General features: G+C 40.8%; 10 protein-coding genes and 1 pseudogene across 11 annotated transcripts; 7 read left to right on the top strand and 4 right to left on the bottom strand. All coding sequences in view use genetic code 12, as the record gives it.

Annotated features, from left to right (window-relative positions):
- Positions 1 to 1,251: 1,251 nt before the first annotated feature.
- SPB1 (27S pre-rRNA (guanosine2922-2'-O)-methyltransferase) lies at positions 1,252 to 3,690 on the top strand (the record flags this gene model as incomplete). The annotated part of the gene is made up of 1 exon (XM_051816632.1): positions 1,252 to 3,690. The coding sequence occupies one exon, from the start codon at positions 1,252 to 1,254 to the stop codon at positions 3,688 to 3,690; it is 2,439 nt and encodes an 812-aa protein (XP_051670030.1).
- Positions 3,691 to 3,907: 217 nt separating this feature from the next.
- Positions 3,908 to 5,587, top strand: PBP2 (Pbp2p; the record flags this gene model as incomplete). Its single annotated transcript, XM_051816634.1, has 1 exon — positions 3,908 to 5,587. One exon carries the CDS (start codon positions 3,908 to 3,910, stop codon positions 5,585 to 5,587), a length of 1,680 nt encoding a protein of 559 aa, XP_051670031.1.
- A 52-nt stretch (positions 5,588 to 5,639) lies between these two features.
- OPT8 (Opt8p) lies at positions 5,640 to 7,685 on the bottom strand (the record flags this gene model as incomplete). Its single annotated transcript, XM_051816635.1, has 1 exon — positions 5,640 to 7,685. One exon carries the CDS (start codon positions 7,683 to 7,685, stop codon positions 5,640 to 5,642), a length of 2,046 nt encoding a protein of 681 aa, XP_051670032.1.
- A 522-nt stretch (positions 7,686 to 8,207) lies between these two features.
- CANMA_004366 (PEP3) lies at positions 8,208 to 10,982 on the bottom strand (the record flags this gene model as incomplete). The annotated part of the gene is made up of 1 exon (XM_051816636.1): positions 8,208 to 10,982. One exon carries the CDS (start codon positions 10,980 to 10,982, stop codon positions 8,208 to 8,210), a length of 2,775 nt encoding a protein of 924 aa, XP_051670033.1.
- Positions 10,983 to 11,486: 504 nt separating this feature from the next.
- SAC6 (fimbrin) lies at positions 11,487 to 13,379 on the top strand (the record flags this gene model as incomplete). Its single annotated transcript, XM_051816637.1, has 1 exon — positions 11,487 to 13,379. One exon carries the CDS (start codon positions 11,487 to 11,489, stop codon positions 13,377 to 13,379), a length of 1,893 nt encoding a protein of 630 aa, XP_051670034.1.
- Positions 13,380 to 13,473: 94 nt separating this feature from the next.
- Positions 13,474 to 14,619, top strand: CANMA_004368 (annotated as a pseudogene). The gene has a single exon. A coding segment is annotated over exon 1 (1,146 nt).
- Positions 14,620 to 14,692: 73 nt separating this feature from the next.
- Positions 14,693 to 15,769, top strand: POP2 (CCR4-NOT core DEDD family RNase subunit; the record flags this gene model as incomplete). Its single annotated transcript, XM_051816638.1, has 1 exon — positions 14,693 to 15,769. The coding sequence occupies one exon, from the start codon at positions 14,693 to 14,695 to the stop codon at positions 15,767 to 15,769; it is 1,077 nt and encodes a 358-aa protein (XP_051670035.1).
- A 158-nt stretch (positions 15,770 to 15,927) lies between these two features.
- On the top strand, positions 15,928 to 17,457 carry NOG2 (putative GTPase; the record flags this gene model as incomplete). The annotated part of the gene is made up of 2 exons (XM_051816639.1): positions 15,928 to 16,734; positions 16,792 to 17,457. 2 exons carry the CDS (start codon positions 15,928 to 15,930, stop codon positions 17,455 to 17,457), a joined length of 1,473 nt encoding a protein of 490 aa, XP_051670036.1.
- Positions 17,458 to 17,465: 8 nt separating this feature from the next.
- Positions 17,466 to 19,907, bottom strand: CANMA_004371 (uncharacterized protein; the record flags this gene model as incomplete). The annotated part of the gene is made up of 1 exon (XM_051816640.1): positions 17,466 to 19,907. One exon carries the CDS (start codon positions 19,905 to 19,907, stop codon positions 17,466 to 17,468), a length of 2,442 nt encoding a protein of 813 aa, XP_051670037.1.
- Positions 19,908 to 20,140: 233 nt separating this feature from the next.
- On the top strand, positions 20,141 to 23,824 carry CANMA_004372 (uncharacterized protein; the record flags this gene model as incomplete). Its single annotated transcript, XM_051816641.1, has 2 exons — positions 20,141 to 20,193; positions 20,662 to 23,824. 2 exons carry the CDS (start codon positions 20,141 to 20,143, stop codon positions 23,822 to 23,824), a joined length of 3,216 nt encoding a protein of 1,071 aa, XP_051670038.1.
- A 206-nt stretch (positions 23,825 to 24,030) lies between these two features.
- Positions 24,031 to 25,038, bottom strand: CANMA_004373 (uncharacterized protein; the record flags this gene model as incomplete). The annotated part of the gene is made up of 1 exon (XM_051816642.1): positions 24,031 to 25,038. One exon carries the CDS (start codon positions 25,036 to 25,038, stop codon positions 24,031 to 24,033), a length of 1,008 nt encoding a protein of 335 aa, XP_051670039.1.
- Between the last annotated feature and the right edge of the window lie 718 nt (positions 25,039 to 25,756).

The following is a 25,756-nucleotide window of genomic DNA, read 5'->3' on the forward strand; positions in this document are numbered from 1 at the left end:
GTACTTAATTTTCAGATCTATCTCCATTACCAAGGAGGTTAAATTAGGTAGCCGGTTGATCGAGCTAATAATATTGAGGGCTGTACCTCTCGGCATAAAGAGCGAAACTTTCTTTTCTTTAAATGCGAGTAGTTTTTCCACTGATTTCGGTACATGCTGGCAGTAAATAAAGACAGTCTCGGAGCGACAAGCTCGAAGGTAAGCTGGTACGTACTCACAGATATCCTCTATCAGATCGCAGCAGGAGTGATAGAAATCTTGCAGGATCACTTGTAAGTATCTGATTGACTGGAAGTGTCTCATAATACAATCAATTAAGATCAAATGTCCCTCATATAATTCAAAGCGATGAATTTTCTGATCTCTGTCCATTACGGCCATGTACTTTTCAAGCGTGTCCATTGAAATAATGGTATATTTGTTGCTTTTTATGTTGTTTATGTCTTTGTGGTAACGGAACTTGGGCTCTTTACCTGGAATACCGGAGATGAACATCAGCTTCGTTCCATATGGCCACATTTGATACACGTGAATGTTCTTGTATAGTTTGAGCTTTACAACGTGATAGAACTTTGAGTGCATTGGAGCAAGTACCAAAGCTTGATGTTGGTTCATGTGGTTCAAAATGGCCTGCAAAACAGTGAATGGTAAAGTTGACAAAATCATTGAAGAAAAATGTAAACTTGGTGACAGGAAGTCCTGGTAAAATCGTTGGAACGCTTCTGTTTTATATAGTAGTTGGCGTACTACACCTTCCTAAAATGCAAATAATAATTGGTGCTCCTTTCAAGGTTAAATAAGCACTTAAAAGATGCAGTTTCTAACTTTTGAGTGTTGGGTAGCATTGTCCTGTAATTCTTTCCAATTGCTGGAATACGCCTTAATAGGAAGTTGCTGTGGAACTATTAGTTCATAGTTGTTCAGCTATTACACAGATAGTTTCAGCCACATCACAAGCTGATGGTTACTTTTACGCGGTCTAGAAATCGTTAGAAGGGTAGACATTGATTCTTAAAAGACTTATTTTAAAGTAAGGAGTCATAGTAGAAGCGTAGACACACTTTAAGGTAGTATAGTTTGTAGTAAAGTAAAGGCAGTGTTACTTATTCAGTCTTCCCCAGTTCTTCTGATGTGAGCTACCAATCTGAATTAAACTTTGTTGCAGCGCGATGCCCAGAAGGAAAAAAAAAAAATTAATCTCCAGCCCATCTCATCATCCTTATTCATCATTCATCATCATCATAATATAATATGGGGAAGGTACAGAAGAAAAACAGCAAAGGTCGTTTAGATAGATATTACTACCTTGCCAAGGAGAAGGGATATCGTGCCCGTTCGTCATTCAAAATTATCCAAATAAATGAAAAGTTTGGCCATTTCTTAGAAAAGTCGAAAGTTGTCATTGATTTATGTGCAGCTCCAGGTTCATGGTGCCAAGTTGCATCACAGCTATGTCCTGTTAACTCGTTGATTATCGGGGTAGATATAGTCCCCATCAAGCCTTTACCTAACTGTATAACATTTCAGAGCGACATCACCACTGAAGATTGCAGGAGTAAATTGCGTGGGCATATGAAGACATGGAAAGCTGATACAGTTCTACATGATGGTGCTCCGAATGTTGGTTTAGGCTGGGTCCAAGATGCATTCACTCAATCGCAGTTGACCTTGCAGGCCTTGAAGTTGGCAGTGGAGAACTTGATTGTGGGAGGGACATTTGTGACCAAGATTTTCCGATCAAGAGATTATAATAATTTAATGTGGGTCTTTCAGCAACTATTTGACAAGGTCGAGGCTACAAAGCCACCGAGTTCGAGAAATGTTTCTGCCGAAATTTTTGTTGTCTGCAGGGGCTTCAAAGCACCAAAGAAGTTGGATCCCCGTCTTCTAGACCCTCGTGAGGTATTTGAAGAATTGAACGATACGAAAAGCGTCAATAACGAGGAAAAAGTGTTTAATCCGGAAAAGAAGAGAAGGCAAAGACAAGGTTATGAAGAGGGTGATTATACCTTATTTCACACTATGCCAATCATGCAATTTATCAAAGAAGATGATCCAATAAATCAGTTGGGACAGCTTAATAAGTTTGATGTTGATGATAGTGACCATGAGTGGAAAATAGTAAAGAAGCTAAAGACGTATAGTGAGGAGTTGCGAGAATGTTTTAAGGATTTGAAAATACTTGGGAGGAAAGAGTTTAAACATATATTGAGATTTCGTAAGCAAGCAAGAGACTTGTTAGGAATCGACAAGGAAGAGGAGAAACCTGAGATTGAAGTTGAGGAACTAAATGAAGAGCAAAAGATTGACAAGGAGTTGAACCAGATGTTGGAGAAGCAAAAGCAAAAGGCAAAGAGAGCCAAAAAGACTGCTAACGAGTTGAAGCAAAAGGAAATCATCAGAAATCAAATGCAGATGGTTACTGATATGAATATTGGTATAGATGCTGCGCAGATAGGTGCCGACTCGTTGTTTAACTTAAACACAGCTGAAAAATCGGGCCAACTAAGCAAACTAGCTGCCGGGAAAAAGGCAATGGTGTTTTCGGAGGAAGACCGCGCAAGAGATACAGAGATCCATTTCGACGAGCAAGATGCACAGAGTGAAGATGAAATTGATGAGTTAGAGGCGCAATTGGATGACATGTATGAGCAGTATCAAAACCGAAGAGCAGAAAGGGATGCAAAATATAAAGCAAAATTGGCCAGAGGAGGCGACGATGAAGCATGGGATGGTATAGAGTCGGGAGACGAGAAGGAGGATAACGATGAAGGAGATTATGAAGTAGATAGCCTGGACTCCGACGAAGACGATGATGAGCATATTAAGTTAATTGCCGAGGGCAAACAAAACGGAGAACTCACCAAGGCTGCAAGAAGTTTCTTTCAGTCAGATTCAATTTTCAGTGAACTCAATGATGAAGATTTGATTGAAGAATCGAAGCCAAAAGCAGAAAAGAAAATCGCAACACCAAGGAATGGAGCGATGAAAGCAACTGACTTTGACTCTGACTCCGACTCAGGGACTGATTCAGAATCTGACTTTGAAATTGTTCCCAATACAGGAGACAACGATGACGAGGAAGAGGAAGATGGTAGTGATGACGACCGTTTGTCAAATAAGGAGAGAGTAGATTTAACAACCGCAGAGGCAATGACTTTGGCACATAAAGTGGCTCTTGGTCAGATGTCAAAGAAAGATCTCATTGAAGAAGGTATCAACAGATATTCCTTCCGTGATAAGGAGAATCTTCCTGAATGGTTCATCGACGATGAGCACAAGCATTCAAAGTTGATCAAACCGATATCGAAGGAGGCTAGTTTGGCAATCAAGGAGAAACTCAAACAATTGAACGCTAGACCAATCAAGAAAGTATTGGAAGCCAAGGGAAGAAAGAAAATGAGGGCATTACGTCGTTTGGAGAAATTAAAGAAAAAGTCTGATTTAATCAATGAGGATAGTTCTAAATCCGAGTACGATAAGGCGGCGGAAATCTCCAAATTGATGCAAAAGGCTAAAAACAGTGGCAAGGATAAACGAAAGAAGATGACGGTTGTTGTTGCTAGGGGATCCAATAGAGGTCTCAGTGGAAGACCCAAGGGTATCAAGGGTAAGTATAAGATGGTTGATGGTGTTATGAAGAATGAACAGAGAGCATTGAAGAGAATTGCTAAAAAGCACAAGAAGTGAGTTGTATAAGTTAATAGATTTTGTATAAATGGTAACGGGTAGTGCATCGCGTTCAAAAGAATAAAACAAAAACAAAAGAAAAGGAAAGGAAAAAGGAAAAAAAAAATAAAAGGTAAAAGCATCCACCAGTCGTCATCTGATTCAAGCTTAGTCGATCATAGTTAATTACCGACACAATCACTACAACTGCTTCGCTCTTGTGTAATTGCGCAACGACATGTCAGATTCTACAACTTTAGAGAACGGTAACAACGCGTTGAAACGTAAGAATGAGGATTTGAATAATGATGCTGAAGAGACGGAGAACAATTCTGTTTCAAATAACAAAAGAGTTGCTCTAGACAGCGAGCAATTGGAGAAGGAGGAGGCTTCTAATGCGGTGATTGCTCCGAAAGTTGAAATATTTGGCAAAGACAAGCAGCTGGATGAAGAGCAAAAGGAAGAGCAAAACGAGGCGAATGATGAGCAAAAGCATGAAAAGGAAGAGCATGAGGATAATGAGCAGCATGCAGGTAATGAGAATGAGGATGCTGAATCAAAAGCCAATGCCGATGAGGAACCTGCAAAGGAATACAACGAAGAGCCCAAGAAAGTACTGCAAGACGATGTTGAAAAGTTTTTAGAAGAGGCCGCCCTTTTAACTAAGCTAAGCCAAGCACCACTGGAACCGCAATCACAACCACAGCCACAACCACAGCCACAGTCTGAAGAACCTACCCATACATCCAAGCCCATCTCAAGTCACAAAGAAAACGAGCTGGATCCATCTTTTGTATCCTTTAGGATGTATTGCCCCGTCAAAGAAGCGAGCACCATTGTGGGTAAACAGGGTGCTAAAATCAACCACTTGAGAGAGAAGGCTAATGTGAAAATACAAATAAGTGACAACTTGAAAGGAGTTCCAGAAAGAATTATAACAATCAAGGGTACGGCGGAAAATGTGGCAAAAGCGTTTGGCCTTGTTGTTAGAACAATCTTGGGCGAGGACGAAGACACACCTGCAAATATGAACAGTCAACAATACAACTTGAAGTTACTAGTTCCCAACGCCATTATTGGCTACGTAATTGGCAAACAGGGATTGAAATTTAGAGAGATTGAGGAAAATTCGGCAGCAAAGTTGAAAGCTGCTGAACAAACATTGCCATTTTCGACAGACAGAGTTCTTAGCGTGTTGGGAGTCGCTGATGCTATCCATATTGCTGTCTATTTCATAGCTGAAGTGGTGATTGAACACAAGGATATATTAAAAAAGAGTAAAATTGTTTTGTACAATCCTGCAAATCATCAACACGAGGAGAATCACTTTGGTGGACAGCAGCTGCAACAACAGTTGCAGCAGCCACGCTTTAATATGCAACAGCCAGGTTTACCCCCAAACCAATTTGGTAGCCCAATAGGATATCAAAAGCCGTTCCAGCCCGATGGCCCTCAGCCACAGCAACCATACAACTTTTCCATGATGTTCCAACCTTCAGTCCAGCCCCAACAGCAATATGGAATGCCGCAGCAAATGGCACCTCCACCTCTTTCTCAGGGTGTACCTCCTCAAAACCAATATACTGATGAGTACAACAATAAGATGATAGGGGATGTGATAATAAAAGAACCGGTCCTTGCCGGTGACAAGTACAATCAAGATGTCTTTGTGGCCAATTCACTGATTGGATCCGTTATAGGTAAAGGAGGTAACAATATCAAGCACATTAGGGAAAGCAGTGGGTGCTCATATGTTAAAATCGAACCAGATAGAGGACAATCGATTATGTTGGGAGGAGGCAGAGGTTTAACCAATATTAGAAGGCTAACCTTGACTGGATCATTGGAATCTTTTCAAAAGGCAATTTATTTGATCAATCAAAGGATAAATGCTGATAGGGAGAGGAATTCAAGATGATGTGTATAATAGTTCTGTAAAAGTATAGTCATGAATTCGTAATCTATAAACTCTAGAAATGTTTGACTCCTAGACTTGTAAGTAGCATGGTGAACCCACTAAACAAGCCTTCTCCAAGCACCAATCCACTGCTGAATATGATCATACTCGTTTTGCCTCTATTGCTTATGTTGTGCCAATTGTAAGCAATCAAGCCTCCAATGAATCTGGCAAGGGTAAAGTTGGGTGTATTGTAAATGCCAACTCCAACTGCAACCCCATTGGGGAGGTACACCAAATAAGGGTAATACCTCGACGTTGGTGACATTGTATTCTTTAAAAGTGAAATCATGCCAAATATGACACCAAACGCAATGGCAAACTCCATTGCCTTCGGGGGTAAGCCCTCGCCAGTGACCAAGCGTGAACAGTCAATCCATATAACAGCTGTAGGAATTCTAAACGTTTCGCTTGGAATTGTGTACACCGCCATATAAATCTGATACATGATGGAGCTGAGAAATACTGAGAAAATTGTGCCAATGATTTGAGCAATAAACTGGGCCTTTGGCGAGGCGCCAATTAAATGTCCCGTTTTAAGGTCTTGCATAAGGTCACCAGCCTGTTGCGCCCCTGCTTCTGCCACACCACCGGAAATCAAATTAATTAATATTTTCGCAGGATGATTTGATGGAATGATGAATGCAAAAATGAGTTGCGACAATTTGCCAATGCCACTCACGGGGTTAATATCTGACACACCCAAGGTTCTAGTGGCAAGAACACTGAATAACATAGCAAGAAGAATAGCAGTTAGTGACGCATAGATTGGAACGAGTTTCCCGAATATAATGCGCATGGTAACCACGCACAATATCGTGGACAACAAAGTGCCAATCAAAGCTACCTTATTTGACACGAGAAACTCTTTTGGTACTTCAAGTGGATCTAGTTTGCAAATGGTGGTTTTATTGCTTCCATCGTTATTTCCTTCTGTTTCGTCTAAAAGTGACTGCAGTAATTCCAAAGCTTGTGTATATGACTCTTGTCGGCTTCGGTAGTCTTTTACAAAGTCTCGCACAGATTTTGTACTCAATACTACAAATGACACCAATGAATCTGCCACCATGATACTCAAACTAACCCAAAGTATCCATCCCTGTCCTCCTGTCACCCAATCATTGATTGGCCCAGGGGCCCACTTCATATACTTTGACAATGGAGCTAAAACACCCCAACCTAAAATAGCACCAAACAACATGTACGAGACAGTAGGTAAACCCATGATGATCCCTTGACCAATATATGCTGGCGATGGTTGAAAGTCCCACAAGTATTGTTTTGATGCCCATGTGCCGAAAACAGGAACCTTTTTCAAAATTGGGAAAAAGAAGGATGCCAATGTGTAAATCGAGGAGACAACAAAGGTGTATGTCAAGGACCTCATGTTGGAGTTGTAATCTGAAGATTCAATAAGCTGAGTTGTTGATGTTTGCTGCCGCAAAGGTGATCCATTTGTAGTCTTGGTAACATCTTCCTCCTCTTCTTCGTTATCACTTTCATAAATTTCAGTGCCGTGCAAGACAGATATGAGTGTCGCTGTTGCACTCCCTGAGGGAAAGGGCAACTTTTCTTTGACAATGACTTGTTTCCGCAAGGGAATGGCAAAGAATACACCAAAAAGCCCCAACCCCATTGACCATATGATTAGCTCCTTAGTTGAAAAGGTGATACGTCTCCCCAAACCTGATTCGTCACTAGTCATAAACTTTTCAATGGCGGGTATAATTCCAACAAACCCGTAACATAGAGGCCCTGTGCCTACTGCCACTGCAATACTCTGTATGTATACATTCTCCACGTCGGTAAAATTCTGTGACAAAGGGGTTAACTTAAACACGGCAAATCCAAGCAATGCTGCTGGTAACGACATCATCGATACCCAACCTGTTTGCAAGCCGAATTGAAAATTCGATATAAGAATTACCGATCCAATGAGTAATCCAACTATGGTAGCCCGAAGGGTGACTTGAGGTAGCCCTAGTTTGGTCAAATAGCCTGTACGTGGCGGTAACTGTGGAGGAGGTGGTGGTTCACTGATATTAGGTTCTTCAGGCATTGCAGTATGGATTTTTCTGACTGGAAAGAAGAAGTGTTGACTAGATATTGGATAAACGCTGATAAGCATTTGTAAGCAAGATTTCGCGGAGAAAGGATTTTTTTTTTTTCTTTTCTTTTTTTTTTGGTTGTTGAATTGGCAACCTCAGCATGGCGATGGGTAGTAGAATTTCAAATAAGCGGCTACTACGGAGAGGCAATATTCACCTCTTTGTTCTGTTAAAATTGAAGATTATGGCTTTGCTAACTTGTGGGAGGTAGAGCTCACTCGTGGGAACTCGCGTATAGATTGATTCATTTTACTTCCGCATTAGGAAGTTTTTTCCCGAAGCGAAACAAGCAAGTCAATGCTTCAAAAAAAGCCAGCAGAAGATCTGGATAAGCAAAGGGGAATCATAAATAGGACATAGCTGTTGCTATGAAACATGTTAGTAGTATCAAAAAAGGTAGCCATTCAGTCAATTAGCATCATTTACAAAGATTCCTTATCGTGAGCGTCTTTTCTTTCGATACACTATTTAACCTACAACTCCCACGCTTTGATCTCGTCGACATCTCTGTCATTCTCTTCCAAGTAACCAACATCAATGCTGTTAATGCTTGCTTCGTTGCAAAGAATACACTCTTTGCATAGCATATCATCAATCTCAGACTTTAACTCTTGCTGATCCTTGTCCTTATTTCTGATAAAATTTTGATACAATTTTTTAAAGTTGTAGTTTGCCTTTGATTTAAGATTGTACCGAACTAAACACTCTTTGTGGAACCCATGCTGGCAGTTGTCAAAAAAGATAAACTTCTTTGTTGCTAGCAAGTTATCGCATAGGTAGCACGTTGATTGAGGCTTTATAACCGAGTAATGCTCTGACCTCTTTTGAGTTTCATCCTGGGCCTCTTGTTTCAAAGTAGTGAGCAAAGAATGGTTTTCCTGGATTCTCATATTTATATCTTGCAAGCTCCTTTTGTATTCATTAAGCGAGTCCACAATCTCATCTTTGAAGTTGTTAATCATGACAGTTTCGGGGAAAAGTGGCAACAAGTCTTTCAAGCCGAGGGGAGAGTTTCTTTGTATGTAGGATAAAGCTGCATTCAACTTGTTGGAGGAGTTGTCCACCTCCTCGAGTCCTAGTTGTTTACCCTCGCATGTACGACTGATGAGATGCCTTGCGAATGTAAGCCACAAGTGTCTCCTTGTGTTGTAGCTTTCCTTTTCCAACTTGTTGTCATCCTTGGGCTGGTCGCTGTCTTCGACAATCTCTTCATACTTTCCAAGCACAAGTTCTCCGAGCTCTATGGCATTATTTTTTAGCGACACTTCCAAGGCCTGCTCAAACAAGCCCATATCAATGTAAATCAAAATTGCAGGATGAACTTTATGATGGAGCAAGCATAGTCTTTGGACAAAGTTTTGGTCGTACGCTGTCTCGTGATTGATAAACTTTATTATCAAGTGGTTTGCGTCTTCGTGATGCGTAATCAAAAGCGACAAGTAATAGTTGTTTAATTGTTTGCTCTTGTACCCCTTATCATGCACCTTCAGTAGAAACTTGATGGCCACATTTTGATTCAAAGGCAGTTTACGGTTCTCCTCACAGTATGAAAGCACAGCTGGGAGTAGCTTTTCATACTCCAAGTCAAACTTGAGCCAGGTTTCGATAATTCTGGAGTGGTTTAATAAGAATGCTGTGGAATGTGTGTAAACTTCGTCTACATTGTTTGAATAAAGCTTGATGAGTGCCTTTTCAGCAAGCTGCCAGTTTTTACCCGCTATGTGGTAATTTAGCACAAAGTGGTAGTCCTCGATTGTTTCAGCATAAAAGAGCGCTTTTTTCCCACTTAGAATATTGTAGATCGACCTGTCAAGCAACTTGTGATTTTTCTTTATAAAGTCGTTGAAGCGTTCATCGTTGGTCCGAACCATCAACTCAACTATCCACGTCGACAACACAACCGTTCTGACTTTATTTTTCTTGTTTAAGGCATACTTTACCAACAAGTAATCAATCAACAAGCCGATTGCATGTGACAGATTCAACATTAAACATACTTTTTCAAAAGGTTCTGTCAGTCTTGCTAGTATTCCAATTCCCCTTTTCTGCAAGTTTACTAGCTCCTTATCGTGCAGTTCAAGTCCAAAGCCACCTCTTTGCAAATAATCATATCCCTGTTTGATAAAGACTAGATCTCTTTTAAAAAAGTTCTCTTCGCTATCTTCGAGACAATTCAACGCTTCCTCGAATTTGCTCATCTTGTAATAGTCATACCATACTAAGCTGTTTTCGTTGGATATAATGATCTCGTAGATTGAATTCTTGGTATATAGCCAGTATGAGTTAGTGTCGCTGGCAATTCCCTGTATTTCTTCTTCAACGTCTAATACCTTTGAATCTTGGTTGAGTTTGTTGTATATAAATATTTGCTTCCCATGGTAGCCAATTAGATGATGAGGTGTTAGAATAATGTCATCAATCGTATCCTTCAACGTGGTAAACTGTATCTCGTCATCGTTTGTTGTGACTTCCTTTCCAATGTAAACAAACTTGTTTCCGCTGGTGGTCAATAACCACTTGTTGCTAATGCCAACACTTTTCACAACCGGCTGTGTTTTGAACACTTTTGTCAATTCTGAAAATGACGTGTCAAAACAGGACCAGGTGTAGACTGCGTCTTTGGCTATTATATTTATCAATGACTGATTCTCGGTAATGGATATCCCACGAACCTGTGAATCGACTGTATGCACGTGTTTTAGATGTTGAATATCGCTCTTTTTAGCATCGTCATGAGGTTTGATGGATGACAAGTAAATATACCCCGTCTTTGTAGCCATTATAATGGTGTTTGATAATGTGAATGCAAGCGATTCAACCTCCAATCCTTTGAGCTTTGCCAATGGCTTGAATGATTTGTACGATTTGTATAGGTAAAAGTATTGTTGGTCAATTCGTATGACAAGTTGTTGTCCTAAAGTATCTGCCCAGGCGGCAAAAGTACCTCCCTTTTGCGGCATGCTGAATTTCATCAACTTTGACGGATTATTTAGATCAATCTTGTACAATACATCTCCAACGAATAGAAACATCTGACTGTTGGCTACTAGGAGTTTGTTTAATGCATGGTGCAATTCGAACTGCAATTGGACTGGTTTGATTTCAAACAGTGGCTTTTGCAAATTATTGTATATCGATATTTGCTGCTGATCCAAGGAGTGAGCAGTATACGTTGAAGGGCTGATTGATCCATTCACTGACGGCGCAAGCTTCTCTGTAAGCTTCTCTGTACGTTTTGAACCGTTCATGGGGTTGGTTCTGTCGATTGGAGGGGAGAAAATTTTGAGCTACCAAAATATAAAATAGAAATAGTCGGAATGGGATAGGTAGGGGTTGGGAAGGTACTACTTTCAAGAAGGAGCTTCAAGGAGGTTAGAGGGACATCTAGGAGATAAGAGGTATATAATTGATAAGAAGAAGGCCACATCGCCAGAGCCATTTCAATGTTTGGTGAATCGTGACTTGCTGTGCCACAATTTTTGAAATGCATGACTACAGACCCATTTACAGACATAGTTCCTCTGAAAACAAAACTCCTGCTATCAAATCTTCAAAAGAACCTCTAAACAAGCGATACCACGTTTTACCTTCTTGTTCGTTAATCTGTGGTTTGCTCCCCCCCTCCCCTATCTTTGCCACCCATTTTTACAATTTTTCTTTTTTTTTTTTCTTTTTCCCTCGAGGAAAAATACAAAAAACAAAAAGCTGTTTTCGGAGCTAAGCTTGCTATCCACAACAAAGGTACCAACGATATGAACGTCTTAAAATTGCAAAAGAAGTACCCAGTATTACAGCAGTCAGACCTTTTCAATATAATTGAAGATTTCAGAGCAATTGACTTGGAAGACAAAGGTTGGGTAGAAAAGAAGGATGTGATTAACAATGTGAGCAAACAAGGAGAGTATTCGTATGACGAAACAAGAGAGACATTGAAACATGTTGATGTAGATGCATCGGGGCATGTCGAGTTAGACGATTACGTAGCATTGATTGCCAAGTTGAAGGAATCAAAAGAAGGTGTTGCAGAAACCCCGCAATTGAACAAAAAAGCTGCTCCTCCAATCCCCAGTGCAAGTTCGAAAAACAAGACTTATATTGAAGGTAAAACTTCAGGAACCACCCACACAATCAATGACGAAGAGCGTACTGAGTTTACCAGACACATCAATTCGGTTTTGTTGGGTGATTCCGAAGTCGGAGATAGGTTGCCTTTTGATACGGAAACTTTCCAAGTTTTTGATGAATGTAGAGATGGATTGGTGTTGTGTAAATTGATCAACGATTCGGTGCCAGATACGATTGATACCAGAGTATTGAACTTGCCAAAGGGCAAGAAACAGTTGAACAATTTCCAAATGTCGGAAAACGCGAATATTGTCATCAATTCTGCAAAGGCAATTGGGTGTGTTGTGGTCAACGTTCATTCAGAGGACATCATTGACGGTAAGGAGCACTTGATTTTAGGTTTGATTTGGCAAATTATCAGACGCGGATTGTTGAGTAAGGTGGACATAAAATACCATCCTGAATTGTACCGTTTATTGGAAGACGACGAGACTTTGGAACAATTTTTGAGACTCCCCCCTGAACAAATTCTTTTACGTTGGTTTAATTACCATTTAAAGAATGCAGGTACCAGCAGAAGAGTGTCAAATTTTGGTAAAGATGTCAGCGATGGTGAAAACTACACCTACTTGTTGAATCAGTTGAAGCCCGATGTTTGCGATTTGTCCCCGTTAAAGACTAACGATTTGCTTACTCGTGCTGAGCAGGTTTTGGACAATGCTGACAAGATTGATTGCCGTAAATACTTGACTCCAAAGTCGTTGTGTTCAGGAAATCCAAAGTTGAACTTGGCTTTTGTAGCTAACTTGTTCAACACTCATCCAGGATTGCAGCCCATTGAGGAACACGAAAAAGTTGAAATCGAAGAGTTTGACGCGGAGGGAGAGCGTGAGGCTAGAGTATTTACATTGTGGCTCAACTCTTTGGACGTTGATCCACTGGTTGTTTCATTGTTTGAGGACTTAAAGGATGGTTTGATCTTGTTGCAGGCTTTTGACAAAGTGTTGCCTGGAAGTGTTTCATTCAAGCACGTTAACAAAAAGCCAGCCAATGGCGAGGTTTCCCGATTCAAGGCGTTGGAAAATACAAACTATGCGGTGGAAATAGGGAAAGCCAATGGGTTTTCGCTAGTTGGTATAGAAGGATCCGACATTGTTGATGGAAATAGGTTGTTGGACCTAGGTCTTGTTTGGCAATTGATGAGAAGAAACATCGTCAACACCTTGGCCGAGCTAGGCAAGGGTGGCCAATTGACTGATGCAGATATTTTGAAATGGGCCAACCTGCAAGTCACTAAAGGAGGCAAGACATCTCAAATCAGATCCTTTAAGGATTCTTCCTTGTCGACAGGGTTGTACTTGTTGGACGTGTTGAATGGTATGAAACCGGGCTATGTTGATTACGACTTGGTCTACGAAGGAAAGACAGAAGAGGAAAGGTATGCCAATGCCAAGTTGGCAATCTCAATTGCTAGAAAGTTGGGTGCGTTGATCTGGTTGGTTCCTGAGGATATAAACGAGGTTAGAAGCAGGTTGATTTTATCTTTTGTAGGAAGTTTGATGGCTGTGGAGAGTAAGTAAATACAAAATGTGCGACTTTAAAGAAAAGTAAAAAATTTAGGTGTAGAAAAATCCAGTAAAGCAGAGATACCCACCACCACCACCACCACCCACAATGATGAATTTTCTCAGAAAACGGAGATCCTCCAACTCATCTGAAGACTCTGTCGAAGAATCTCAGATTAGAAAGTCACGTAAGCCACCAAATACAGCTTTTCGTCAACAGAGATTGAAAGCATGGCAGCCGTTGTTAACTCCAAAATCAGTGATTCCCTTTCTTGTTTTGTTGGCAGTGATTTTTGCTCCTTTAGGTATAGCCATCATCTACACCACGTATAATGTGCAGGAGTTGAACATAGATTACTCGCATTGCAGCGACCAGACGAGTAGTTTTACCTCGATTCCCGGAAAGTACACTGGCTTCCACTTTAAGGAGAGCACTAAACCCGAGTTTAAATGGAAAGTGGATGGTTCGCAGTGTGTTATCCAGTTCAACGTGCCAGATTTGAAGCCTCCGCTTTACTTGTACTACAAATTGACCAACTTTTACCAAAACCATAGAAAGTATGTGGAGAGTTATGACTTGGATCAGTTGGCAGGAAAAAGCCTATCAAGTGATGATGTTACCGACAATTGTAAACCTTTGAAACATAGAGACTACAATGGAGAGCTGAGGCTAGTGTACCCCTGCGGGTTGATTGCAAACTCCTACTTTAATGATTCTATTTCGTCGCCTGTTTTGTTGAATGCACGTAATGGAGAGAACAACGAAACTTATACCTTTACCGATAAAGACATTTCCTGGGCCTCAGATCGCAAGCACAAGTTTAAAAAGACCAGTTATAAGCCTAGCGATGTTGTGCCTCCACCTAATTGGGACACAATGTACCCTGATGGCTACACAGAGGAAAACATGCCGGACCTACTGCAGATGGAGCATCTACAAAACTGGATGAGGACGGCGGCGTTGCCCAATTTCTACAAATTGTATGGCAAGAATACTACATCGACCATGTCGTCTGGTACCTATCAAATAACTGTTGACTTGAACTACCCAGTGGAGATTTTTGGAGGTAGCAAGAGTATTGTCATCACCACCAACTCCATTTTCGGCGGCAGAAATGTCAGCTTGGGAGTGGTGTATATAATTGTTGCTGTAGTGTCGCTCGTGTTGGGTATAGGGTTCTTGTTGCAATTCTTGATCAACCCTAGGCGAGTGGGCCATGATTACTTGCAACAGAACTACCGAGACCAGTTGTAAATTGTGTGTAGAAACGAAGGAAAAAAAAATTTTTGGAAGAAAATGTTGAACGTCTACTTTGTAATCCACAATGATGAACGTGAATCCGCATCTATACACATCATCGCCTCAGATTTCTCAGTTGCAGATACTTCAAAGGCAGCAGCTACTACAGGAACAGGGCACCCCGTTATCGCAGCAACAACATTTAACAAATGGTACGGGGTTGAGTGCCAATCCGGTGTTGCAACAGTTACAGCTTCAACAATTGCAACAGCAACAGCAACAGCAGCAACAACAGCAACAACAGCAGCAGCAGCAACAACAACAACAGCAACAACAGCAACTTGCAATTCCAATAATCAAGGAGGTGTGGGCTCACAACCTTGAGTACGAGTTTAACAACTTGCGCAAGTTTATCAACGACAAGAGTGCAACGATATACGCTGCCATACATCAGGAGACACCCGGCATTGTTGCGAGGGCAATTGGATCGTTCAAGACAAACACCGACTACCATTTCCAAACAATAAGGTGTAACTCTGACTTGTTGAATCTAATACAATTTAGTATCTGTTTTAGTAAAGACGGGGGCAACCCTGTAATTTGGCAGTTTAACTTTGCATACGACTTGACCAAGGAGATGTACAGTGAGGAACATTTGGCCATGTTGGCACAGCAATCGTCGATAAACTTCTCAGCACACATGTCTCGCGGAATAAAGCATTTCGAGTTTGCCGAATTGTTGATTGATAGTGGGTTGTTACTAGACAACTCTATCAACTGGGTATCCTACCACGCAGGGTATGACTTGGGCTTTCTTATAAGCTTGCTAATGAACGACAGTCTTCCTGTGGATGAGCAAGAGTTCCACTGGTGGTGTGACAAGTATTTCCCTAACTTTTACGATTTAAAGTACATCGGTAACCAAGTTTTAAGCTCTGACGATAAGATGAATAAGCCGTCGATTGAGTATTTGGCAGAGGAGTTGCACTTGCTACCAATATCTCCCAGTATAAGGCAACTTTTTGGCAATGCTGGCCAACCACTGCAACACCCTACATCGACACTACACGCATATTTATCCATGGAGTGTTTTAAAGAGTTGTTGAGACAATCAGTTGACCCAACGAGGTTTAAAGGGTACATCTGGGGATTGGGAAAGGAGTAGATAGAGTAATGAAAACATTTAGCGTGTCACGTGTGTCACTCCTCTTTTTTTTTTCTTTTCTTTTTTTTCTTTCTCTTCTCTTCTCTTCTCTTTATCTTTTTATCAAAACTCATCGCAGTATAATTTTTAACTACAATTCATCACATCAACAATCAATAATGGGAACTCAAAAGAAGGAAAAGCAGAGAAGGATCAGACAGAATGATACCAAGGATGGTAACCTCCGTGTTAAAGGTGAAAACTTTTACCGTGATGCCAAGAAAGTGAAAAAGCTTAGCATGTACAAACAAGGGAGAGCCGTTCGTAATGCAAAGGGAGACATAATACAGGCTGCTGATCTTCAGAGCACAGATGTGCCTACGGCAAGGGTTGACCCCAACAGGAAGTGGTTTGGAAACACTAGAGTCATAGCTCAGGATGCATTGTCGCATTTCAGAGAAGCCATGGGAGACAAGAAAGACGATTCGTACCAGGTGCTTCTAAAGAGAAACAAACTTCCCATGTCGCTACTTGATCAAGACAAGACCGAAAGCCCAACCGCAAAGATTGTCGAGACTGAATCCTTTGCATCTACGTTTGGACCCAAGCAGCAACGTAAAAAGCCCAGAATTGCGGCGTCGTCATTGGAAGATTTAATGTCCACAGCTGAAAAGGATTCCACTACTTACGATGAAAAGATTGAGCTTGACCAGACGTTGGGTTTGATGGGAGATTCTGTTTTGGATAAGGATGATTTCACTCAGGAGGCTAAGGAGGCCATTTTCAACAAGGGACAAAGTAAGAGAATCTGGAATGAGTTGTACAAAGTCATTGACCTGAGTGATGTTATTTTACAAGTTTTAGATGCTAGGAACCCATTGGGTACCAGATGTGAAAGAATTGAAAAGTACATCAAGCAGGAGTGTCCTCATAAGCATCTTGTATTTGTGGTGAACAAGACCGATTTGGTCCCTACGTGGGTAGCCGTATGTATATCACCCAACTTGATTTTACCAAACAAACTTTACTAACGCATAATTTAGGCAGCTTGGATGAAACACTTGTCAAACTCGTACCCCACCATTGCTTTCCATGCGTCAATCAAAAACAGTTTTGGTAAGGGATCCTTGATCCTGCTTCTTAGACAGTTTGCAACCTTGCACAAGGACAGAAAGCTGATCAACGTAGGTGTCATTGGATTTCCAAATACTGGTAAAAGCTCTATTATAAACACGATTGTTGGGAAAAAGGCATGTGTTGTTGCTCCTATACCTGGGGCTACAAAGGTTTGGCAATATGTCAAGGTGACCTCGTCTATAAATATTATTGACTCACCAGGAGTTGTACCGTCGGAATCTAATGACTCCGATGCCGATCTTTTGCTACGTGGTGTGGTTAGAGTTGAAAAAGTCAAGGCTCCCGAACAGTACTTGTCAGAGATTCTAAAGATTGTTCCTAAAAAGTACATTGCCAGAACCTACGGACTCAAGGAGTCAGAATGCGGGGAAAACTTGTTGGAGACGCTCGCAGTGAAAAGCGGTCGTTTGTTGAAAGGTGGTGAGGCAGATGAGAGTTCTGTCGCAAGGAAAATTATTGAAGATTTTATTCGTGGTAAGCTTCCTTGGTTTTTAGCACCACCGCAGGACGAAGAGGTCCGCACAGGTGAAGACAAGAAAGCTGGATATAAAAAGAGGAAAGCTGAGGATTGAATGCATGTTTAGGAGCTGCTAGTCGCCTGTTTAATTCTTTGTAGTGCATTTTTGACCTCTCCGCTTATATCCATCTTGTCCAATTCCGAAGTTTGAAAACTGGTGTCAATTGCATTCAACTTTGCAAGCAAATCTTTTTCAAGGTTGGTCTGGTCGGATTCTAAAATCTTTTCCTCTATAGTGACGTTGTTTATATCTTGCAAATCCTCGCTCTTCACGCCAAAGTCGCCTGCTGTTGTACTGCCAAGCAACCCGTCATTCATCTTTTCCCAGTCCCTCTCCAACTCGTCTCGTTGCAAATTCTTTGCTTCTAAATATTCTTTGAATAGTTTACGTTTAGCCAATGTAGCTTCGATTTTCGTATGCAATTGCTTTTTGAATAAAGGTGAGTCGGCATTTTCGACTTTGACGCTTAGCAAAACAGTTTGCTCATTTTCAAACTTCAATCTCACTAGCGTGAGGAATCGCTCAATCCACACAATTAGTTTGTAAAATATTTTCTCGTCATCATTGACATAGACATCACGGATAAAGCTCCAAAGCACCTCCTCGTGGTTATCTAAAACTGTCTTGATTCTTTGGTAAATTTCAGTCGAGTTTAAATGGTGGTTGTGCTGTAAGGACGAGAGCGTTTTGAGCATATCGTCGTTCAATCCCTCGAGAGCAGCAAATGCGATATGCACGTTAGATTTGGCAAACACTCTAATCAATGGAGTGTAAAAGTAATCGACCGTGCTTTTTATCAAATTAATGAGTTCAGGCTGTTTCCAAAGCTGCTTGAATAGAAGCTTGTCGCGAGTACGAATCTTGAGGAACCAGTATTGCTTCAAATCGAGATATAATGTCGTATCTCCTTCGCCCCTGTATGATGCCAAAATGCTTTCCAATTTTTCATCTGGAGGGGGGGATATAAGGTTCGTCGACAACGTTGTAATTACTAAATTATCACTAGCCTGTTGTCTTATTGCAGCCATTTCCGCATTCGGCAAATTGACATAGTTGTCCATCCGCTCCATGTAAAGCTCATATCCTTGTAGCTTTTCTCCCAAAGTGCCTAGCTCTTTTCCGAAACCATTCAAATCCTCATTCAACAACATGATGAGTATCAAAGAGAACAAGTTCCTGGCTCCTGTTTTTTTCGAATCCTCTGTCAACTGTTTATTCCATGAGGGAAGACGAGGGATGTTCACAAATAGCAAATCAACGATTCGTGAAACCATCTTCATTGGATTTGTAAATCGTAAAATTGCGTATATCAAGCTGTAGGGAAACAATCTGTGAAACTTTTTCGTTTGCTTCAATATTGCATATGAGTTATCCAGACCCAAAAAGGTCTGGTAGACTATGGCTGCTAGTTGGAGCTTACACCAGTCGTTGAAAGTTCTTAAAAGGGGCGATGCCTCTCTGATGCTCCTTAAAGATCCAATTTCATTGAAAAGCCTCATTATGGCATCATCCTCCCTGGTCATTGACTGTTTGAGCTCTTCAAAGTTGAGACTCAACTCCTGCATCACCTTTGCGGTTTGGTCGTGAAATTCAATTTGAGTTCGCAAAATGCTCATCTCATGATTGATTCTTTTCTTGTAGTCCTCTTCATCATCGGCATTCATAGTCGTCTCGTTGGAAGCTAAAAAGTGTCTGAAAGCCACCGACCTCACCACATCGGCTTTTTTGATCAACTCTCTGAGCCAGCTTCTAAACCCCATTCTACTCACCTCAAGACTGTTTTCGTCATCTTTAGGCTTGGGCGGTAATCTAATCTGCATTGTCAGCATTATTCCCGGCAACTCCTTCTTTAAATCGTGATTTAGATTAACCAATTGTTGATAGCTTTGTGAGATAAAGGTGGTCTTTAATGGGTCACTCTTTACAACCTGGATGACGAACTCATAATGATGGCTGGATCTGAAAAACCACGATTGCTCATGTTCAAATCTCCTCAATGCAACAATGTTGATGTAGATACCGTTTACAAACTTCATTCGGTCATACTGATTCAACCCAATCACAGTTATGTTCTTTTTCTTGTGGAAATCAAACTTGTCTAGCTTGGCGGTGTCTGAAGCCTTTAAATGCGGTTCCGCGAGGTACTCCATCTCATTGCCCATAAGGAATACCGAGTTGTAAAACACCAACAATCCACTGAGAAGCTTTTTATTTGCCTGGCTCCGCTTGGTAACTCCGTTTCTTTCGTCCGAAGTGCTAAATTGCTTAGAGTTGAAGTTTTCTACAAACTTGAACACATCATGCCAAAACTGTTGTTGCTGTTTCTCAGTATTGTTTGCAATAAATGGGAAGGTGGACACGTACTCTTGAAAGAAGAATGAAAGTAGTGGGAGCTTTTCCGAGTCGTTAACGAGTGACATGTCCTTCCACATCAACTTCAACTCTTTTTGCAATTGGTTCTCGAGGAGGAACTTCTTTAAAAAGTGATTTTCTAGGGGATCCATTGACTGTTTGCTTTAGTATAAAAAGTGAGTGATGGGGCTATCTTCAAAGTGGCTAGCATATGAGTAGAATCTAAGATGTATGTGTGTGAATTTTGATGGTGGATTCTCACAATCGAGGCTGAAGCGAAAAATTAAAAACAGACACAAAAGTGAGTTGCTCTCGCCTTTTAGTTAATTTAAAAAGTTGCTGCAAAAGCACAGCCTAATCCCCAGGTTACAATTACAAAGAGTAGATGGGGTATAGCAAAGTCACTAGTTTGGAAACTAGCTTTATATGTCATACATAGTCCCTTGTCAAGTAAACTATTAATCACATGGTAGCGCTGAACATCACTATCAGAAGTTTCTAATCAAACACTAAAGCCATAATTCCTATCGTTTGCAGCCTTTTCATAAGGCTCCTCTCATCGTTTTAATAAAACCAAAATTATCTACCAAATTGGAAACTCCCTTGGACACGCGATACCTGTCGCAAAAAGGAAAAAGAAGAAGACCACACGTGGGAAAGAGTTCAGCCAAAATGCCAAGATAAGTCGGAGACAAGGAAAAAAAAAAAGAAAAATATTTTTTATCCCACTGCGTATCAAAGGTTAGCCGTACTGAGAGAGATAAAGGAAAAAAATTTTCCATGAAAACCTCTTCACTTCAACTGCCTTAAACACTAGCACAGTCTAAAACAAGGTTTTTATCGTCAGCTTTAATCGTTAACTGAGAGAAGCTGCTACTGAGTATAAGTGAAAATAAAGTCGTTAAGTTTTGAAGAAAAGAAAAGTCAACATGAACAGACAACTTGTGAAAAAGATGAAGTTCAAAGCTGTGAAGAACAATATAGACTCACAATTGACGAATTAGTTAAAGAATTGAACACTGATGCATCAAATGGATTATCAGATGTAGAGGCCAAGGCAAGGCTTGACAAGTATGGCGCCAATAATCTTGGAGAAGAGGATTCCATATCCTACACCAAAATTTTGGCCCACCAAGTTTTCAACGCCATGATTTTGGTCTTGTTTATCAGTATGATTATTGCCCTTGCTATTAGAGATTGGATTTCTGGTGGTGTTATTGGATTTGTTGTTGGTATCAATATTGTTGTTGGGTTTGTCCAAGAAGTTAAAGCTGAGAAAACCATGGGCTCGTTGCGTAACTTATCATCACCAACAGCAAGAGTCACGAGAAATGGAGATGATATCACTATTCCAGCTGAAGATGTTGTTCCAGGAGACGTTGTCCATGTCAAAGTTGGTGATACTGTGCCTGCTGATTTGAGATTGTTTGATGCTATGAATTTGGAAACTGATGAGGCGCTATTGACAGGTGAGTCGTTGCCAGTGCAAAAGGATCCGACAGCTATTTATGATGACTACTCAGTGCCTATACCCGTTGGTGACAGATTAAACTTGGTTTATTCGTCATCAGTTGTTTCCAAAGGTAGAGGTTCTGGTATTGCTTATGCAACTGGACTAAACACTGAAATTGGCCAAATTGCGAAGTCGTTGAGAGGTGACACTGGGTTGATCAGAAGAGTTGACAAATCAAATGGTAAACCAAGGAAAAGAGAATATGGTCGTGCTTGTGCTGGAACTGTTTATGATATTGTGGGAAACATTCTTGGTGTAACTGTGGGAACGCCATTGCAAAAGAAGCTCTCCTGGTTGGCAATTTTCTTGTTTTGGGTGGCGGTTGTGTTTGCCATTGTTGTATTGGGATCGCAAAAGATGAATGTTACCCGAAACGTGGCCGTTTACGCTATTTGTGTTGCGTTGTCAATGATCCCGTCGTCGTTGATTGTGGTTTTGACCATCACAATGGCTATCGGGGCTCAAGTTATGGTTTCGAAAAATGTCATTGTGAGAAAGTTGGATTCTTTGGAGGCGTTAGGAGGTATAAATGACATTTGCTCCGACAAGACGGGTACTTTAACTCAAGGCAAAATGATTGCCAAAAAGGTTTGGTTGCCAAATGTTGGTACATTGGAAGTGCAAAATTCAAACGAGCCGTATAACCCAACTGAAGGAGTAGTGAGATATGCGCCGTATTCACCGCTTTATATCAAGCAGACTGACGAGGAGATTGACTTTAAGAAGCCATATCCAGATCCTATGCCACAAAGCATGCACAACTGGTTAATGACTGCTACTTTGGCAAATATTGCCACTGTCAATCAAAGCAAAGATGAAGAACTGGGCGAAGTTGTTTGGAAGGCCCATGGAGATGCTACTGAAATTGCCATCCAGGTGTTCACCTCAAGGTTAGATTACGCCAGGAAGTCATTGGTTGATGGGTTTGAGCATATTGCTGAGTTCCCCTTTGATTCATCAATTAAAAGAATGTCGTCAATTTACAAGCATAAAGACTCGGGTGAAGCTAGAGTTTACACTAAAGGTGCTGTGGAAAGAGTTGTGCAATTGTGCACCACCTGGTATGGTGAGGGGAGTGATGACGCAAAGGAGGTGAAGAAATTGACCGACGTTGATAAACAAACCATTGAGGGGAACATGGCGGCATTATCGTCCCAAGGTTTAAGAGTATTGGCATTTGCCACTAGAACTATCGATGACGGTTTCGATGACCGTGAAAATGTCGAATCTAATTTAACTTTCCAAGGTCTTATTGGTATTTATGATCCCCCAAGAGAAGAAACTGCTGGTTCTGTCAAGTTATGTCACAAGGCGGGTATCAACGTTCACATGCTTACCGGTGATCATCCAGGTACAGCCAAAGCCATTGCCCAAGAGGTGGGAATCTTGCCTCATAACTTGTACCACTACTCAGAAGACGTTGTTAAAGTGATGGTTATGACTGCCAATGAATTTGACGCTTTATCCGATGACGAAATTGACAACTTGCCCGTGTTGCCATTAGTGATTGCCCGTTGCGCCCCGCAAACTAAGGTGCGTATGATTGATGCATTGCACAGAAGAAAGAGATTTGTGGCAATGACTGGTGACGGTGTCAACGACTCACCATCGTTGAAGAAAGCAGATGTTGGTATTGCTATGGGCATGAATGGCTCTGATGTTGCCAAGGATGCGTCGGACATTATTCTAACAGACGACAACTTTGCCTCAATACTAAACGCCATTGAAGAAGGAAGAAGAATGTCGTTAAACATTCAGAAGTTTGTTTTGCAGTTGTTGGCCGAAAATGTTGCCCAAGCTATCTACTTGATGGTTGGGCTAGTGTTTATGGATAACGACGGATTCTCGGTGTTTCCACTCGCGCCGGTTGAAGTGTTGTGGATAATTGTGGTTACATCGTGTTTCCCGGCAATGGGATTGGGTCAAGAAAAGGCCCAATCTGATATCTTGGACTTGCCTCCTAGTAACACAATCTTTACATGGGAAGTGATTATTGACATGTTTGCTTACGGTATCTGGATGGCTGCTTGTTGTCTCGCTGCGTTTGTTGTGATCCTATATGGCAAGGGCAATGGAGAATTGGGATCCGATTGTAACACCGGATCCGGTGAAATGTGCAAGTTGGTTTTCCAAAGTCGTTCTGGAGCATTTGCTGCGTTTACGTGGTGTGCTTTGTTGCTAGCCTGGGAATGTATACACTTGAGACGCTCATTCTTCCATATGCATCCAGATTCAGAGAAACCATGGTGGTCGCAGTTGGCCTCTGATTTATGGGAGAACCAATTTCTTTTCTGGTCCATTGTATTTGGTTTTGCAACCGTGTTTCCCTTGGTGTACATTCCAGTCATTAACAACAAGGTGTTTTTGCATGGCCCCATTGGATACGAGTGGGGGGTTGCCGTTGCTTTCACTGTCGCGTTCCTTATAGGAGCCGAGGTTTGGAAACTGATCAAGCGCGTTTTCTTTAGAGCTCAGTCACGTAGTGGTGACGATGCAGCAACCGGTGACGTGTTTGAAAAGTATGCCTCGTTTAGCAAGGATAACACTTTGGTCTGAGGTACTTTTATTTTGTTTTGTTTTGCTTTGTTTTGTTTTGCTTTGTTTTGTTTTGCTTTGTTTTGTTTTGTTTTGCTTTGTTTTGTTTAGTGGAGGTTTTTAAGGGTTCAAGTCCCTTCTTATCCATGAGGGTTTTCCTACCACAGTTTCTTAGTATAGTTTGTTATCTCTTTTTATATAGCTATTTAATATTATATATGTTAACGTCAATTATGCCCCTGATTGCTCAGACCTTCGACCGGCCCTTCTTCATCATCATTTGGCAAATTTCTAGCGTAACCTTTTATCAATACCTCTTTTAGTCTCTCGATATCATTTTCTTTCAATAATATGTCCTCTGAGATTTGGAGCTTGAGAAATATATAGGCAAAAGCACTGATATTACCAGTGTCGTAATTGAAGGTTTCAATTGCAAAAGCTGGTTTTACTCCATGCGAATTAAGTTCCCATTCACGAAATTTCACTTTGATGATTGAACTGGTGGTAATGATGAAGCAATTTTTGGTCTTCATACCTATCATACATGCAACCACTTGGGTAAACACAGATGAATGCAAAGCCTTCTTTTTGTGTAAGAAACGGTCAAGCCTTTGTAGCTTGTATTCAAAGAACTGCTGTGAGTCGTTTTTCCAAATCCCGAGGTCAGTTCTAAAGAACTTCTTGCCTATAATTGGTAACTTAACCTCGGGTTCAAATTCAAAACCAGAAATCCTTAATAAAGGGATTAAATAGTTGTTTAAAACATAATGGGACATTTTTGTTTCCAAGTTGATAGGAAATCCCACCACTGGAATCTGAACGCATTGGCAATCCTTGTTTGTAAAGAATGCTCTTAAATACAATTCTCCAAAACTGAATCCTGGTTCATTCACCTCCTTACAGCAAATTTTACAAGTTTTTTGATTCATAACATTGTAAGCCGCCTTGTTGGGGACCATTGAACTCGGTAATTCCTTCATTATCTGTAAATCCAAATTAAATAAACTTAAAATCTTTAGTGATAGTATATTTTGAGGAAATTCGTAAAAGGCCGCTTTGTCTTCCTGAATGATATTTTGCCAAATGTTATCCATGTAACTGTACATGGATCGTATGTAAATATTTATCACTCTCAGGAGCTCTTCTGACAAAACGTTTTTAATAGGTGGCTCATCCAACTGTAATATCTTTACTGATCTCAACAATGTCTTTGAAAACTGATCTATCGTTTTCATTCAAAATGGTTGTCTCTTTTCTCCACGCAGCTGTGATGAGTTCATTGATATTTTCCTGGGTTTGAACTTGGTTTGTTTGCCCAAACGCCTCTATTAATGAATTAAACTTTGCTGAATCGATGAATTTACTCAGGGATTTACTTGCAATGATGGTGGTGTAGTGGTGTAGATTCAAGCTTTGGAAAAGTTGAGTTCGTGGATCCAGCATAATGATAGCTACTACCAGATGAATGGATTGAAAGAAATATATGGCATTTCTAAGAACTCTTTTAATCCACATATTGGATTTTGGTTATGCTGAAAATAAACTGTTCTAGATGTTATAAGTTTTGCATCCATTAGTGCTACCAGTTGGAATGTTTTTATAAACAAATATTTTGTACCTTCATTCTTTTCCTCATCTCTAAACTCCGAGTTGTAACAATCTCCGTAAATGTTCTCTTTCCTCGTGTATAAATTAAAACCATCTCTTGTCTTGTGTAGCATTCTTTAAGTGTAGATAGTGGTTTGGTCTCTTTGTCTTCCATCTTTTCTGAAAATTCTTCGAGCCCAGGATACCAACTACCAGTATTGTGGTCCCCCACAACCCCAGGAGGTAGGTTAGGACTCAACATGACAATCTTTTCGCTAAATTCTTCATGAATTTCACTATACCATGTCTCTTTCCACCAGTTAACACTTGCTACCGGGAAGTTTGGGGCCAAGCTACATAATGTTT

Source organism: Candida margitis, assembly GCF_024628925.1.
Source record: "Candida margitis strain CBS 14175 chromosome Unknown scaffold91, whole genome shotgun sequence".
Taxonomy (NCBI): domain Eukaryota; kingdom Fungi; phylum Ascomycota; class Pichiomycetes; order Serinales; family Debaryomycetaceae; genus Lodderomyces; species Lodderomyces margitis.